At 47.5% G+C, this 18,596-nt stretch overlaps 1 protein-coding gene across 1 annotated transcript; it reads left to right on the top strand.

The window, feature by feature from the left end:
- Positions 1-4,087: 4,087 nt before the first annotated feature.
- Positions 4,088-5,587, top strand: N7446_010606 (uncharacterized protein; the record flags this gene model as incomplete). Its single annotated transcript, XM_058519349.1, has 1 exon — positions 4,088-5,587. One exon carries the CDS (start codon positions 4,088-4,090, stop codon positions 5,585-5,587), a length of 1,500 nt encoding a protein of 499 aa, XP_058368187.1.
- Positions 5,588-18,596: the final 13,009 nt, after the last annotated feature.

The raw sequence follows: 18,596 nt of genomic DNA, 5'->3' as shown, positions 1-18,596 counted from the left end.
TATCGATATCAGATGAAAGTTTTCCTTGGGCAGGCTGAACTTTGCGTAGAGTTTTCCACATGGTTTCCGACATCCCCGGCGGACGTGAGTTCTCAGATTCATGCAAGGTAAAGGCCACCGGAGGATATTCTTTCTTTAGAAACTCGCGCACTTGAGAAATGATGAGCCCTGCATCCTGGTCACTCATCTGCGACACAATCAAGGACGACTTGATACGCGGATCCAACACGGAAACAACGTAGTAAAGAAGGTTGTCGTCCATTTTCCTGGCAAACTTGTTCATCTTCCGAATCCCTCTTTCCACTGCATTTCGAATTTCAGTGTTCACATCTTCAAAATCTCCCGCGGCATTTTGAACGTCGTTCAACAAGTCGTCCAAGCTCCAATAAATTGGTAGACTTTCCACAATTGTCGGGCGAGTCTTTGATACGGAGTTTGTGTGGTCCCAAAACGGCTTGAGAATCTTGGCTACTTGCTGAAGCGTCGACCATTCGTCATCGGTGAGCTGAAGGGCCTGGACTTCTGGATGTATCCGGACAAATTGCCCCAGCTCAGTCTGTAGCCGGAGGGCGTCTTGGATCATGACATATGTTGAGTTCCATCGGGTGTCAACATCATAGCTGACTTGCTTGCCTGGTGACACTTCTTTCCAATCTTGGCGGCGTTGTGGGCTGCGGGCGATCCATAGCGTCAAAAGCCGGATTTTCATGATTGCTCCTTTCGTGCTGTGAAGGGAGTTAAATGCTGAGCTAGTATTGACGGCCAATTCGTCCAGCATCGCCTTCGCCTCTCGTGCCGAGCCGGCCCTCAAAGAAGCTAACACGTCCTTGCAAATCAGATTGAGGACGTGGGCAAGGCAAGGGATAAAACTCTGTCGTCCACGGAACCGCATTAGCGGCCTGATGCGAAAGCGGTCATCATCGTTGTCGTACTTTTTGAAGAGCTCGTCATGCAGACTATCGCAGAGAGTCCCATTGTTGCCCGCATTGTCTCCTGTGATAGTCAGGAGTTTAGGCGCAATGTCCAGTTCCTCGAGCATCTTTAGCACAATCTCCGCTAGATTTTCTCCAGAATGTGGTCCATTGATATCCGTGAACTCGAGAAGCTCTTCTCGCTTTTCAAACTCGGGGAGATCCAATGACCCATGATACCCATTATCGCGATCTGATTCTCCGAAGTCCAAACGTCAAGAGATAATGCGAGTGTTCGACTGCTTATAGCAAGCTTTTCTTTCACGCAAGCCCTATCTGAGTGGAATTCGTCCTTGATTCGATTGAAGAGAGTGTCAGCGGTCCTGATAGGCAACTTAACCCCCGTTGCTTCAATAAGTGCCCTGAACGCCGGATGCTCCACTACCGTGAAAGGCTGCCTTGTTTGAATGACCCATTGGACTAGCGTCTTTTCAACATCAGCCTTATTCCCCGGCGACTCCAAGAATGGGTCGAGGTTCCCTTCGGCCGTGGGCAACAATATAGGGTGATTTCCGGATTTGATACGATGCTTGGTCTGGAGATGCACCAACAAATTCGAAGTGGAACCATAGCGCGCCGAATCCCTGGAGGACCAGCTACAGTGCTTGCAAACCAGCAATCGGTCTTTCTTCAAGGGGCCGCCCTGTCGACACCAAGTGTTGTCCAGCTCTGTGGTCCAAAAGTGCTCAGTGGTCCAACTAGAATAGGACTTGGGTTTTCGTCTCTTATACGGATGCAAGCTACTCGTATTGCTCGTGCTCTCTGAAAACGCGGGATCAAGCGGGGAGGGGGAAGAACTAGGCATACAGAAGGACCGCTTAGATTGGGAGCCCCTAGACGGAGAGGGTTCCGGAGAGTAGGGGCGTCCTATTTCACAAATGGATTCCTCGGATTGCTCAGAAGGTGATGAAACCAGGCCATTGTGTAGAGCATTATAGTCCCGGCGTGGAAGACCCCGCGTCCTCCGCACGAATGGAGCAGGTGTAGATGCCATGCTAGTGTCTTCTGGGTCAGTATATCAAAGTGGTCTCAACAATGATGCATAACATGCCTTGAGCTACTTGAATAATCAGGCAGAGCTGAGAGGGGGACTGGAGGGTGGGATGATTGTTGGCAATCTCGGTCATTTTCGCGCTTTATATGCCCCTTATGAAGTGGAAAATCGATAGGTCACTTCTCTATTTCTGCAGCGCGCTATTCATAACATTGAGCGTAAACAGAATGTAAACAAAATGCAGCCAGGGTCATTGGAGGCTCTAGATTGTGAGGCAAACGTGTTTCTACGTGCCATTCATCGTACACAGTGCATGGACGAAATTTGAAATGGATCACAATGAAACTACGGGAATTAGTGGGTATAATCAAATAGACCAAACAAGATGATATGAAGCTGGGTCATAGATATATATAATTTCAACCGCTCTTTTCTACTGGCCCTAAAGTCTCCATGATCAGACGCTTGTGGATGAGTATGGTACCTCAAAACAATCCACTGCGGCTTAGTAGATAAGCGGATCTTGAATTCTAGCATATATTTGGAAATGACATTCTACGGTTCAACGCCGTCGATGAAGTGATGGCATTTTGAAATTAACCCCTAACGTATTTCGGTAATACAAGAACCGTTGTACCGGACAAAGTATTAATGCGGATAAAATTCACAATATGAATAATATGAATGCGAATATGAATAATGCGTTTATTCGCGTGAATAAAAATTCATATATTCATATTCCTGCAGTGCGAATATGAATATGCTGTATATTCGCATTCATTTATTCCTTTCGGAGCCCTATCGGTCACAGCATAGACGGACTGTCTTTTTCACCCCCTTCTTGGTGAGCTTTGAGCGGAGTATAGAGACTGCATATCCATGTTGGCGGGCGAAAGCATTGATCGCGGCGATTCCTTGCTCAGGCGTATCGTACTGCGGATCGAGAGGGGGTAGCGGGAAGGTATGGAGGCTTGGTATCGGCGGCGAGGGCTCGGGAATAGCGTCATGGAGGCTTGGCGGCGCGTCAAAAAGGCTTGGCAGCGTCGGCGGGGACTCGGGAATAGCTTCAGGCTCAGGATCAGACGGCGAGCTGAGATGTAAGGAAGCCATCGTAAAATGCGCGAGAAATGGGTGTCAAAACATGCGAGATTTGGAGATGTAAACATCAATTATTTTCCTTCAGTACGAAGCTACAGGGGTGACTTATTTTTACTAGGGGTTTACATAGTAATCGTAGGTACCTATCGTGTAGCATTACTTTGACGATTGATGCTGCTAGAGAATATAGTGCGGCGGCACGAAAGCGGCGAGAAAGGCGGTGAGTAAATTCAGGCAGGGGGGTGTTAGCATCCAAAGGGGGTGTCTGTATGAGTCCCCAATATATATATATCCATTAATGCTTCCGGTAATTTTTCTATACTTCCCCAGTAGGTTAGAACTACTATCTATATTATATACCTTTAATATCTTATCATCCATAGATAACATTGTCGAGATATGAAGTAGTAATTTATGGCATTTACTATCTGTTTTGGGGTGCGCAATTCGACCGGGTGCGCAGCTCGGGCGGGAATCACGTTAGTTAACGTTAACTTAGTTAACTAACTAGTTAACTAAACAAACCAGCGGATCGTCGCGAAAGACAACAATTCAGTTACAACTCGTCTCGCTTTTTGTTTTTCGCACCCAAATCCATCCATGCATGGAGGGATGCAGAAAAGGTCATCATATCGGCTCACCAGGCCAGAAGCAGCAACTACGCTCCTCACGGGAATGCTGGCGCGATATCCAGACAAGCCTTTACACAAAAAGCAACAAGGATACTCATTCTGCCCGCCATCAGGTCTTAAATTTACGAATGTCAGAATGTTAGTTCGTTCTACCTGTATGGAAATAAGCCTGCGGGTACCTTCTTTCTGGCTTTTCGCAAGCTGGAAGTCCGCATGATCCGAGAATACCATGACGTCAACCATTCCGATGCCGTCCTTCCGTATTTTGCATTGTAGGCATCATCATAATTCGGCACCGGAATAAAATTCCCGCATTTCTCGCGCAGTAGCAGACCCGACTATCCGTTCTACCCATAGCACGAATTACTTAAACCCGCGACATCTCAAGCGATATGGCCCAACAAAACTTCCAAACTTGTCTTGGTGTTCCGATTCCTGAGTCATTGAGACGGCTGACCGGAGCACCACCTGCCTGCCTTCCCATCTCCGGAGATGTGGCAGCCGTTGAAATAACAGGGAGCCTTGGTGAAGGCTTCAGCAAGCCTAGAGACGAAATCATGCAAGCGCAACACTTGACTACCGGATTTTCGGACATAATCATCATCTTAGAGCGTCCGCTTGACAGGCAGAATCACAAATTCAACTGCAGCTCCGAGGATTTTGTGAAAAGCTCCAAGACGCTCTCGGCCGTGGATGAACTCATTCGCTTCGCAAGTAAAGGCGCTCGAAGCATACATACTGTTACTGTGCTGAACGCATTCCCTTTTCAGCCCGACAAATTTGCGACGGGACGAGAAAGAAAAGGTCACGAAGCTCTCGCTCGGATTTTGCAAGCAAAGAAACCCAAAGTGATCTTGAGATGCCATCGTGAAGAGTATTCGGACGAATGGCTCAAGCGAATCGAGCTGCCAGGGCGGGATTACCGACTGGGCCGGAAAGAAATCAACATCACCGAAGATCATGCAGCGGTGGTCTTGCAGTCGTTCCATCCATCGTGTGCCGTGAACAATGCCGACTGCAGACCTGAATACCGAGCATTATTGATGTACCATTTCGTGGCCGCCTTTTCGGAATTGTGGTCTGAGTTCAGTCTGCCAGACACCGCGGAGATGATTAGAATGCTTTGCCTCCAGAAAGGCGAACGAATGTGGCACGACGTCCCAAACTATAAGCCATGGCAAGCAGCATTTCGCATATCTGAAGCATTGGAAAAAGCATACGACGGTCCATGCAAGGCACATTTCCTTAGAATTTCGGACGAAACTCCATTGGAACACTGCAGTACACGAATCAAGGGATTTAATGCCATGTGCAAATCACTGAATCAGCTTTTCGGGAACTCGAACAACTTTGGATGCCTTGGAATTGCGAAAGTTGTTTTGTTTCTCTGGGAACAGCACTTCCGGGACGACCCTCTATACGAGCAAACAAAGTCATGGCTGCTATTACGAGGTAATGAGCAAAAGGATTGGTTTTCGTCTGGACCTCATCCGGCTCCCTACCAAAGCCCGCTAGAAGACGATTTTTCGGGACTTCGAATATCGGAGCGACCCCTTCTATGTGGCAATCAAAAACTTACTGATGAACTAAGGCTCTTAGCTGACGAGGCATCTGAATCACTTGGAAGTGCGGAGTATCTCGGAGAAAGGCTTCGTGCTAATATGGTTCGCATTTTTGAGGAACACAATGTTCTCGTTCGCAAATACTTGAGTGGGACCTCGACGAGTGATATCAACAACGCAATGCGTATCAGAGCTCAGTTGAACTCTTGTGAGGTTTTTTTATCCACATTCATTGATCAAAATGTTTCTCTGGAACAAACCGACATGCTTGACCTGGTAAGGCTCCATAAAGAGCTAGCGAGCCTGGTTGCTGCCAACAGTGCGGGATGATTGACTCGGCTTTCTCTATCATCCGTCGGCCATCCTGTTGTCTTCGTTTCGTCATTTCTTTCTGCAGTTTCCCAGGACTTGAGTATTCTAGATACTGCAGCATGAACTCCGCTTTTCGTTAAAGTAATTAGCTGTGCCATTGGGGTGCGAGAAAACCTGAAACCCTTGGTCACGAAAGCAGAAGCTCCCAACCCTACTTCTTTCCACTGTCGGATGAACTCTAAAATTTGATACGTGATGTGAACCGAATGGCTTACCATGATTTGATGACTACGAGATATCTGTCCTAAAGGGTGGTCGGGAAAAAGCTGATGTGATGGTTGTCTGAATCGGGATAAAACTTGGTGACGGTAGTTGACGTATATATCTTGACGGGGCGGAAGCGCGAGGCCCATTCCTCAATTTTTGGCCAACTTTAATCCACCGCAAAACCATCGGAACTAGTTAAATACAGATATTACGTAGACAATTCGAATATCCAAGAGCAAAGCATTTTTATAGAATCTTTAATTTCGCACAATTACTAGAATTGGCTTGTCGGATCCGGTTCAGTTACCCTACAGAAACAAAACCTACAAATTGTATGAGAATCGGGTGCTACTTAGCCGGAAGTTCTCGCGCCGGTGTGCCGTCGTACCAGGCTGCTCGGTGATATCTCGCTCGTAAATCATGCTGGCCACGTGAGATGGCTGCACGGCTTGAATCCGCAAACTGCCCAGCAATTGCTGTGCGTTCATTTCGTCCTCGGGAATCGGCATCCTCTTGCACGGCATTGGCTCGATCGTCTCGCTTGGCGTTATTCGGGAATACATTGGACGGCCGCATAAATCGACGACTGATACCAACGGCGATATCACGATATGCCAGTAACGTTAACACCTGTCCATTTAACCCTAACCCCTGTCTCCGCTTGAAAACCTCCTAAAACCGTCGGATGACTATTGTCGGTTGCTGCTGTGTCTGACGACCACAAATACGCTCGCCGCTCGGCACTGGGACCGAGAAGGGACGTCGTGCGGATTCACGCGATCAACCTATCGGTGGTCACCGTCTTGCCGATTCTCACAGCTACCGTCTTTTTTTCGAATTGGACAATTTACCAAATCATGCCGAAAAACGCGAATTCCTCCGCCAAAAGTGCCCCTACTCTGCTCTCGTATTTTCAGCTGGCATGCCTTGAGCCGCTCCACAAGTGGCAACACTAGCCATAAATACCACACCACTAATTCAACAACCTAAGGGGTAAATATCAATGTATGACTTCCGTGTCGTTCGACGAATAAAACCCCTTTTGATACTGGGTCACAAAAGCCACTAATCCATCTTCAATAAAGATATTGCGGTGTCTCCCGCCGTCAGTATTTCGGTGTCGAATGATCAGCGGGTCTGAAACCATGCGGGCTGCCCACCACTGAAGTAGACATCCATACACAGCTGCTCGCGGAGCTGAAGCACTCGCTGGAAATATGCATCAATCGTCTTCCTTCGAATTAGACCTGTACTAGCTACCATAAACCGTCGCTGGATACCAGGCTCCTGCCGTACCCGTTTGACCAGCCACCACGGGCCACGGCGTGCGGGTGTCTTGTAAAATGCTCCACCCGTGACCTCTCTTCGCGGGATCGTCCCAGATTGGTCGCCTTGGAATCGTGGGGACCCCGGGGCCAGGGAGCGAGTATGACCTCGTCCAAGCTCTGCACAGCGCTCTTACCGCTTTGGCGTAGGTGAACCAGGGTTTAGAGTGGTGCTCGTTACAGATCAGATGTATGTTTGTCATCTGTCGCTGCAAGCACGTACGTGAGCCTCGCGATTATACGCCGATGCCGTTTCGGCTCCAGTCTGTGCGGACAAAGGCCTTCTTCGCCCGAGCACTGGGATTGTGTTGCAGCCTCAAGCTCCAGTTGGACGAGCAGGTCTGGCCGGTCTATCGCAGTCGAGTCGATGGTGGAGTTTCTTCTGGTTGGCCAGCGCAGTGTCCGCGTCGAAAAGTTTCTTGTTCAGCGTACAGAAGAAGTTCTACAGGTGTTTACGATTAACAATTTAGGTTCCATGGATTCGCTAAGCTCAGTTTGGGCGCTGCTTGCAAATTATTGAGAACGACAGAAGCTTCTAGGCTTCATCTGCAGAGAAAGTAGGCCACAGTTGACCATAGGCATACAAAGAATGGAGATTCTGCATGAATATTTCGGCATTGACCGTAGCGCTGAAATAATCTATGGTGCGAGTGGGTAAGATGCAAAAAAGTGCGTCTATGCCCGCTACCTTTATGATGCTCCTAATGCAAATGGTGTCATCAGCATCTCAAGATCTTCTTCCAATAATAATTAGTTCCAAAGCTCTAAACGTCCCAGACAGACTTAAACGCTCTGATCATTATACTTGGTGGGCTGCTTTCGCATTTCCCACTAGCTTCGTTGACTCCGGTGATTTATCGTTGAGCCCTCCAATATCGATCGTATCTTATTCACCGTTGAAAGTCTACCATGGAACAGGTTTCCGTCCGGGGTTCAAACTCGCAGGGTTATACCAAAGTCCCATTTTCAGATTTGTAGGCTTTCTTTCCCACTTATATCCAACATGGAAACTAAAAGAGGGAAACTAGCATCATCGCCGTCCACATCATCCAACATATACCGAAGAGGAAATATACTTGATCTGATACAACCACGTAATTCTTAAGCAAGGATGGAGAATGGCTGGAAGCTTTGAGAACAGCGGGTCTTCAGTCAGAAGATTAAGACTATTCTCAATAGAACAGTCAGTGCTGGATCATCGCTTTTTTGCTTTATGGGGAGGCATGCCAAAAGCTGAACCTGAAGGCACCACGTTCGATGAATCAGTAGCTGTCATACTCATGTTTTATATACAGCTAGCTACGTTCAAGCAGGAAAGGCTAAAAATCCGATGAATGGTAGCCAGGGAACCACCCTGCTGAAACTGGTACACAGTTGATCTTGTATTGTCTCCTTTACTTGGGGGAATACCAGGGAAGCACCATGTGGTAGTGATGTGCAATCTGTATATTCCTAACTTCTGGTCGGTCATGAGGCTATGGGCCCTCAAGACAATGGTTTCTACCATTGAAGTAACCTGTTGTGTCTGAACTGCATTTCCTCATTCGGACAATGACCCTGGTACATTCACCCTTTCAATGTCCACCACCCAATTTCGAACCGTCTCGGGTGCTTGTTTTTCGAAAAGAGAAGGGTGCTTCGCCGTATAATCCTGCAGGATGCTCAATGACTGCAGAACTTGAGTCTTTTCAAGATGCGCTGCTAATCCAATACAAGCTGCTTCCATATATGCTTGGTTCTGGCTTATCTCAAAGGACGAACTCGGCCATCGGGACTGATAATCTGGCAAAATAAGGGAGCAGTGTACGCCGTCGTGATCGGTTGGCCGGCCACGGACAAGCGCTCCGGATGCATCACTGGGCAAAAGTGACGATGGGTACCTCGCTGGGCTTGCAGGGTTGTTTGTAGGCGGTATTGGTCTAAGAGCGAAGGTAGGTTCTTGGCTGCTTGAGGACAGGTCGGAATCCGTATATTGGTTGAAGGGTGCGGAACTGATTTTGGTGATCCTTTAAGTCAGATTCGGAAATGTGGCAGTACCCAATGACTGGGAAATTCAAAGCTCACTCTCCCGGGGCTAGTTGAAGAGACCATGTTGGCATCTGCCTCTAGTTGAGCGGACTTGGACGCGCGGCTTCTCTTCTGTGACAGCCGTCGGCTCTTTCGGCGCATTTCATCTCTCCGACGCCTCCGAGGCTTTAGCTGTAGCGTATCATCAACCTTTTCGGCTTTGGAACCATGCTTATTGGGTCGAGGTTGGATCGCGCTATTTGGGGGGCGAGGGTGGTGGAGAGGAAGTGAGCGTGGGTGATTCTGCCAAAAAGGGTGCTGGAGGAGGTCGTTCGTAGACGAAGTCGTAGTTTTCATAGAATGTCGCACGAAACATGTTGTCCACTGCCGGAAAGTGTCTTGAAAGATAATGTTGTGAAGTACACGAGCTTGGGTAATTCATCTGGCCAAATGCGAAATGATCCCGGGTGCACATGTTGATCCGGAGCCTCTTGAATGGACTCGTGGGATTCACCAAGTATAACCGAAAAGGGCTACCACAGGGTGTCCTTTCACACTCAATGGTGTATTTGATAAAGGCTACTAATGAAAATGATGGTTGCAAGTTGCCGGGGAGTAGGATGGGCCTTTTGTTTGAGGACTTGGGGACAGGATCGGTCCTTAGCGCTTTGTACTAGTGAGAAGCTTCCAGTTCATTGTTTATGCTCCCATGATCTTATTCTAATGGAAGATAGCGGCTACGAAGTAAACTTTGAGCTAGCCTGGAATATTTGGTTCAGGTAGCCGCGACTGGCATCGGTGTCTTGCTTGAATCATGACCTATATCATCGGCTGCATGAGACAGGTCTTTTAAATGGTCGAGTATCGTTCCTAGGAGGGCTCGCAGCAGCCTAACTGTCTGAGTTGTTTCCACGCCCAGCCGCATGGTATGTGTGTGAATGTTAGATACCCACGGAACAATATTACCAGGTTCTTTAAAGAAATTATTGTAACATGAGATAGAGCCGGATAACGGTATGCGACAACTTAGTCAGACGGCTCTCACTTTAAAACAACAATGCGTAGGGTCTGTCTCCTAGCAGTTGCAGCACTTCTGACCAGAGTTAAACTAGCCCTCAAAGACCGCACCTAATCGTCCGCACCCGTGGAGGGGAAGCACAAGCTTAATCCAAGAGCACTATGCTGATACAGTTTGCTGAAATTGACTTTAGACGGTATTCTGGTCGAACAAACTCGAGCAATCATGCGAGACGCCAAGAGTTTGGCGGGCCTGAGGATTGTCGTTGTCAGAACTAGTATAGTTCAACGGGAATTTGAGTACCGAACCAGCCAAAGGACGTTTTGCTATCAAGATCTCTTGGTGACTAGTCTGTCCAGGCTCAAGCCTGAAGAGCTTCGGTTAAGAGGGTATTGAAGGATTCGGTGAGATTGATCTTACCGGAAAAGATGCAAGAGAAACAAAAATTTGTAATATGTGCATGGGTTTGTGTCTGATCGTGGGGGTGACCGCTGACGATGGAAAGAAAACAAGCAGGGCCGGAATAATCAGGTGTGAGACGGTGCGGTGGACAGCAGACGACCCAAGGGCTCCTTACCTGAAACAGGCAGTCAGTTTTAAGTTTCTCCTTCTCCGAAGCTTTCTGCCGCGCATTCCCAGCATACAATAACAACATACACTAATGTGAATCGAGATCCTTGATGTATCTGAGGAGCCTCTGGGTAGCAGGAAGCAACATTCGACACATTCTCAGCGACGACTGTCCACAAAGCATCCACAAAGCACATCCGAGGCAACCGAAGTCTCATGAAAGCTGTTCAGGCTCGTCCTAGTTGGCTGTATAGCCAGCGAAGGAAATCATGCCGAAAGAATTGACATATGTGGGGAAGTCAAGAGCAGCTCCTCTTGATCGAAGATGTCCCCATGCTTTCAAGTGACATGTCCTTCCTGTTTGTCCGAGTTTCACTCCAGCGCAGCGAAATCTCCTTCCATTCTCTCGCATCCATTAAGTGACTACAGATTTTCTTGCGCATTTTTGACATCAGCCAAGCTTCTTTATCTGCCGTCATAGCCAGTTGCCGATTCATCTCAAACAAGAACGAGGCGATCCTTCCAACAGGTGGTATATTGGATGACATGTGGTCCAAGGAGAAAAGCCGCAACTCGGTCTGTTAAACCTCACAATACTCCCTTACAGTGAAGGCCCGTTACTAATGATCTTAAGATTCTCCCAGGTATTTCCGTGAACGAGTCGGTCCAAGATAGTGTGCCATACAAATGAGAAGGTGCGAACAATAGCCCGTGCAACAAGAATGCTCCTATCAGCAAATCGGAAAGGAGGCCTGCGGATGTCGAGTATACGTGAAGCCTCAATCGTACCTCTGGATCCCCCAAACTTGAAGGCTATCATGGTGGAGCCAGTGACCAGGGAAAACATACACGCTGAGCCCATGGTATCTGGAATAAATGATATCAATTCTATATCTCAGGAAAAGGCAGAAGCACTAGAAGGGGAAACGATAGGAGATATTTGAAACAGTTGCTGGAACCCAGTTTAAAGAAATGGCAGCAATGTTGTCCCGAGCCCCGGGAGCACGGCACTTGTTCTCTCGAATGTCTACTGATATATAGGAAACTGTTATTCCTAAATACACAGAAAAGACTGAAAAGAGCAAGGGACTATTTGCAAGCCGTAGGAAGAACAGCCACATTCGACTTGCTCAGCAAATGTATCTGAGCTGAGGCTTTCTATCCATCTGTCATACAGGCTCTGGGAATAAATTGGCCGGATCTGGGAACTGTGGCGCCCCTGGGAGCTCATTTTAGGGTCCTAGAGTCAACAACCTTCCTTCCGAAGTCGCGGAAAGCTCTCACATGCCACCTTCCCCAGGCCTGCGCACAGTTCTGTGTTATTCGGTCCCTCCCAGATGACAGATTATAGCTCCAAGAATCAAATAAATCGTCAACAGGGACGCAGATTTGATTACTCGAGATGACCGTACTAGGCCCCAGAAGCTCTGTCGGTCTCCTGGGGGCTATGTGGCTTCTACAAGCTGAGTATTTGCTCCCAGAAACATTTCGGTAGCGCCTAGCGGCAAGAGATCTCCCAGGGCCAAGGCGTGAGTTCCTAGTACTAATGTAACCGTCAATAGGAGCGTGATCGGTTTTTTGGTGATGATGGAGACGTGCGTGTTTGTATCTGGACACTTCTATGGATACCTATTTGCTGCTTATACGGATAGAGATAGAAAATGTAGATATAACAAGTCAAAGCGTTTTTCCTAGACTTCAGCCGCAAAATATATCGTGGCCAAGTCAGGCCTAATAAGTACAGTATAATTTCCCCTTACTTCTGGAGGCAGTAGTGGGACAGTGTCTGTATGTGCACCAAGTGGAGGGCTGACGGCGAACCCCCGAGGTAAACCCCTGCTATTTGTGGAGAATTATTGTGCACCGCGAAGCACACGTACTGACTCTAGTTGCTAAAATTGAATCATGCTCCTACTAGTTCATATTAGCACAGTAGCGAGTTAACACAGTATTTGCGACCCTACCAGCTTCAAAGCTCCCGAGGACTACAAAGCAGGCTATAAAGAACCTCGTAGGCGCGGTTGGGCTAGAGTCAATCGCGCTATCCTAAAGCTCCCTGTCTATGCACTAGAGCGTAGACTGGCCGCTTTCAACACTAAACTTTTCATCTCTAGTCTGAGTTGAAATACACGGCTAATAAATAGATGCGGCCCTGGCATTAAAATTGGACTTTCGAAGTATTCTTTGCCCTGCATCTTGACTATTTCTTCAAAAGAAATTACAGATCTTAGGACCTTCAACCAAGCACAAAGGGTGGACGCAAACACGAAGGCATGACTTTCAACAGTCCTCCATTGGAATAGACGCTCATGTCCTTCATTCCACTCCCCCATTTCTTGCACTACATTCCTAGCTCCCGGGTATGGATTTCCACTGAAGTGATCAGGGGATTGAGTAACCGGCGCAAACTGATGAGCAAGCTTGGTAGGCGTGAAGTGTTGAGTCCGATCATATGTCATCCAACGAGAAAACTAGGTTCAAACAATGTTCAGCCAATGTGTACTGTAAAAACTCACAGGAAAGACAAACGGATGCAATCCGCACTCCAAGCCACAGGCACCTAAGCCTTCTCGGTAACATTGTAGACCGCTCCTCAATCAATGGTCTGTCAATGTCTTCAGCCCCCTGATCAAAGAATTTCGCAGGGTAATAAAGCCGGCTCCAAATGTGTCCTCTAATCAAAAAGTCTTCCGGCAGTTGCTGGGTGGGTGTGTTATCGATGCAGGGAAAGGATTCGTCTTCAATTATTGCAATATTGATGTCCGGCTGAAACAAAGTATTTAGATAATTTGCAAGTATCAACCATGGAACTAGCGGCTCGAGTCGTTGCATAGTTGCTGGATGGAGCGTGAGGCACCACAGGAATGCCTTAGACGCATGCACGGTTGGGTGCATATTTGGGTCACCGGCTTGGCCAAGGATGATGGCCAGGGTGTGGAAAGCAAGAGTAGGGCTCCGAAAGGAATATGATCATTCATGAATATTCATGAATATTTGCGAATATGAATAATATGAATTGCATAATATGAATATGAATAAGAGACTTATTCATATTGCATTATTCATGAATATTCATGAATGATCATATTTATTCATATACTGAGAGAGCATACATTACCGTTCATGTTGTTACGTCTCAATACAGGAACCCATTTTCATGTGCCTAAGACTCTATAACAAATGCGTTCACCATCTCTAAGATATTACATTCCCATAAATCTTAATATTATCACAATCACTTTTTTGGAACGCTATTTTTGATACTGTCCCTTCAGTAGCATAAGCCACCGCATAGTCTCCGCATTTAGACAGTGTCTCCTGAGCCCCAATACATCCCTGGCATTGCTGAACTCGCGTTCAATCCCTACCTCCGCTGATGGAATTGGCAGGTAATCTCGGGCTGCCTTTGCCATGAGTGGAAAGCTAAATACATTTGCCTTCCACCATTTGAGAACCCATTCCTCGTCTGCATCGTCAATCATATGGTGGGACCAACTCACCGGTGGCGCGTCTAGATATCTATCAATGTCTGAAAGAAGCGTCCGCTGTGATGGCTGTACTTTTCGCAGCGTCCTCCACATAGTCTCTGACATTCCCGGCGGGCGATCCACTACACACGACATGGACAACTCCTGCGGATACTCCCTCTTTAGGAACTCCCGCACTTGAGAGATGATCAGTCCCGCATCTTGCTCGCTCATCTGCGATCCAATCAAAGACGATTTAATACGCGGGTCTAGGACGGAAGCCACGTAGTAAAGAAGATTGGTGTCCATCTTCCTCGCAAACTTGTTCATCTTTTGGATTCCTCTTTCCACCGCATCCCGGATCTCAGTATCCACACCTTCAAAATCACCTTCGGCTTTTTGAACCTCGTCAAGGAGGTCGTCTAGACTCCAATAGATAGGCAAGCTCTCAACAATCGTGGGACAAGATTTTGATACGGAGTTGGTGTGATCCCAGAATGGCTTAAGAACCTTCGCTACTTGTTGAAGAATCGACCATTCGTTCTCGTTTAGTTGAAGGGCGTGAACTTCTGGATGCATCCGAACAAATTGTCCAAGTTCCTTCTGTAGCCGAAGGGCGTCCGCTATCATGATATAGGTTGAGTTCCATCGAGTGTCAACATCGTAGCCCACTTGCTTGGCTGGTGACACATCTTTCCAATTTTGGCGGCGCTGTGGACTGCGGGCAACCCATAGGGTCAGCAGCCGGATCTTCATGATTGCTCCCTTCGTGCTGTGGGCAGAGGTGAATGTTGGGCTACTTTGTGTGGCCATGTCGTCCAGTATAACCTTCGCCTCTCGAGCTGAGCCGGCCCTCAGGGAAGCAAGTACGTCCCTGCAAATGAGATTTATGACGTGGGCAAGGCAAGGAATGAAGCTCTGCCGTCCACGAAACCGCATAAGAGGTCTGATGCGAAATTGGTCGTCTTTATCGTCATAGTTCTTGAGAAGCTCGGCGTGAAGACTGTCGCAGAGAGTTCCATTGTTGGCAGCATTATCCCCCGTAATTGTGAGGAGCTTTGGCGCGACGTCTAGTTCCTCGAGCATTCTAATCACAATTTCCGCAAGGTTCTCCCCAGAGTGCGGTCCACATATGTCAGTAAACTCCAGAAGCTCTTCCCGCTTCTCAAACTCGGGTGAGATCCAATGGCCAATGATGCCCATGATCGCTATCTGATTCTCCGATGTCCAAACATCAAGAGACAGCGCAAGCGTGCGACTACTACTGGCTAATTCTTCTTTCACGCAAGTCCGGTTTTTGCGAAATTCCTCCTTGATCCTGTTGAAGAGAGTGTCGGCCGTCTTGATGGGTAATATAGCCCCTGTCGCTTCAAAAAGTGCCCTAAATGCCGGATGCTCCACTACCGTAAACGGCTGTCTCGTTTGGACAACCCATTGTATCAGCATTTGTTCAAGGCCCGCCCTTTCTTTTGCAGGTGTCAAAAAACTGTCCAGGGTCGTTCCGATAGTTGACGATGACGTGATGTCTGATCCGGAACTGATGCGGTGCTTAGCCTGGAGATGGGCCAACAAATTCGAAGTGGAGCCATAGCGTGCCGAATCCCTGGATGACCAACTGCACTGCCTACAGACTAAGAGCCGATCCTTCTTTGGTGGCCCACCCTTTCGACGCCAGGTGTTGTCTAGCTCTGTGATCCAGAAATGCTCGAGGGTCCAGCTAGAATATGACTTGGCTTTTCGTCTCTTGTAAGTCGGTGGGCTACTCTGACTGCTAGTCAACCCTGATAGCGTGGGATCTAGCGGTGCGGGCGAAGACCTGGGAATGGGTAAGGACAGCACGGATGGGGACGTCTCTTCGCCTTCTGTAAACTCGGATGGTGCTGGTGAGCAGGGGCTCTCTATTTCACGAATATTTCCTTCCCATGGCTCAGGGAGTAGGGAGGGTGTGCCATTGTTCAGAGCATTGTAGTCGCGACGCGGAAGACCACGCGTCTTTCGCACAAATGGGTTAGGTGAGGATGCCATTCTGTATTTGCTCAGTGTTAGTAGTCCAAGTGGTACCTGGGAGCGAGGCGGGGCACACCTTTAGTATCACTCGACAATACTTGATAGCATGGCGGGTCGGAAATGAACGGTGAGAATGAAACAATGATGGGGAAACACTAGCTATGCTTTCGCCTGATGCGAATCCCAGTAAAGTGGAAAGTTGATAGGTCTTTTCTTTACACGCGGCGGTTTCTCACTCGCGACTCTCATGGTAAACAATCTGTAACCTGCATGAGAAGTGAGTTAAGGTGGCATGATAAACGCGTTTTTACGTGCCAATAGTCATGGTTATAATAAATCTAAACTTTGGAGTAGATCGAGTGGGAACAAGAGAAGTTATGGTAGTCGATTTAACTAGAGCAGCAAAGATGTGGAAAGACGACTTGTAGATATATATAATTTCGCTCGACTTTCTGTAGCAACCGTTGGTCACCAAAACTAGACATTTACCTATAAAAAATCACGAAAAATAATGACGCAGAATATATAGAGCTTACCGAGCCCTACAATATAGGGTATATACTTCAGAACATGGATTGCATGGGAAATATTTTCTACTATGCTTGACCGAGGCCGTGATCGCACTTGAAATACAGTGACTGGCCATAAGTTTGGACACCCTCCTTAGACCCACTTTCATACCGCTTTCCCTTATAGCCGACACCGCCTAGAGAGACACGCTAGCTACGCGTCGCTATTTCTCGCGATTTTAGCCATTCTAGCTATTTTATAATACTATTTCATGAAACCTACCTTTCAAAACCTGCTATTTTTACTATGGCTCCACGCTCAGAACTTACACCTGCTTTACGCGAGAGGATCTGTGAGCTTCATACGGCTGCTTATTGGGGTTATAAACGTATCCATAAGAGATACCCCTGGATTTCACTATCGGGGATCCGGTATACGATTAAAAAAGAGCATGAAAGACGTGCCGGTGTCTCAAAGCCGCGTTCTGGCCGACCGAAGAAGCTTAATGAAGCCGATAAAGTACGCCTTTTGGACTCAATCCACGGGAACCCTCGCGTTACACACGAAGACCTTCTTACTGAGGTCTCTTATAAAGTGAAAATAAAGTCAATTCGACGGCTTTTGAATGCTGAAAACCTCCGGAAATGGCGATGTAGCTGGCGACCTTATTTGACTGAGGAACATGCCTTTAAACGGCGTCAATGGGCTTTTCGCTATCAACACTTTACTCCCGAAGATTGGGCTCGCGTCTTTTGGTCTGATGAATGTACGGTAGAGCGTGGAATTGGTGTCCGTCGAGAATGGACATTTACTCGGCCAAAAGACCAGCCAAAACTTGGACAAGTTCAAGGCCTTCCACAACGGGGAAAGCAAGTTAAGCAGATGTTTTGGGCTGCTTTCTCGGGCGCTACCCGTCGAACTGGTTTGATTCCGCTATTCGGGGATCCGGAATCAGAGCGTGGAGGTGTGAATAGCATCGTTATCCGGGATCTATACCTCCGTATCCTACCTACCCTAATATCGAATGAAGGGTCGATTTTTCAGCAGGATAATGCACCAACACATACGGCCCACGTCGTCCGAGAAGCTCTACGGGACTTAGAGCTCGAGGTAATGGAATGGCCGCCACATTCGCCTGATTTAAATCCAATTGAGAACCTCTGGGCGTTGTTAAAGGCAGAGATCTATAAGCTTCGGCCTGATCTCATTGATATGAGGAATAATGAGCAGACAAAGGCTATTTTAATAGATACAGCACAGATTGCATGGGACCGATTGAACCTTGAGCACCTAAAACATCTCTCTGAGACTATGCCGCATCGGGTGCAAGCTATTATTGATAGTGAGGGATGGTATACGCAGTATTAATTAAATGGCATGAGGGTTTAAAACCGGCAGAAAATTATGTAATATCTGAGTGGGTCTAAGGAGGGTGTCCAAACTTATGGCCAGTCACTGTACAAGTTGGCTAGTGGAAACGTGTTTTTCTGTAATACAAAAACCGGGGAAACGGAAGATCCATTAATGCGCGCAAAATGCATGATATGAATAATATGAATGCGAATATGAATAATGCGCTTATTCGCGCGAATACGATATTCATTTATTCATATTCGCGGGGTGCGAATATGAATATGCCCTATATTCGCATTCATTTATTCCTTTCGGGAGCCCTAATCCCAGGGCCTGTACTGTACGTGACTTCGGTGAAAAGTGTTTTTCTGCTGAGTTCAACCATCTGACTTGAATGGTCGGGGAACAAATAGTATATTCCGCGGGATCCACTAGGCCGCAGCACTGCATTAATTCAGGTAGTCGATTTATTACGTAGTCCCCCTTTTTCTAATGGACAAAAT

Source organism: Penicillium canescens, assembly GCF_028828765.1.
Source record: "Penicillium canescens strain IBT 15451 chromosome Unknown utg000007l_segment0_segment0, whole genome shotgun sequence".
NCBI lineage: Eukaryota > Fungi > Ascomycota > Eurotiomycetes > Eurotiales > Aspergillaceae > Penicillium > Penicillium canescens.
This window is presented reverse-complemented; position numbering and strand designations above follow the sequence as displayed.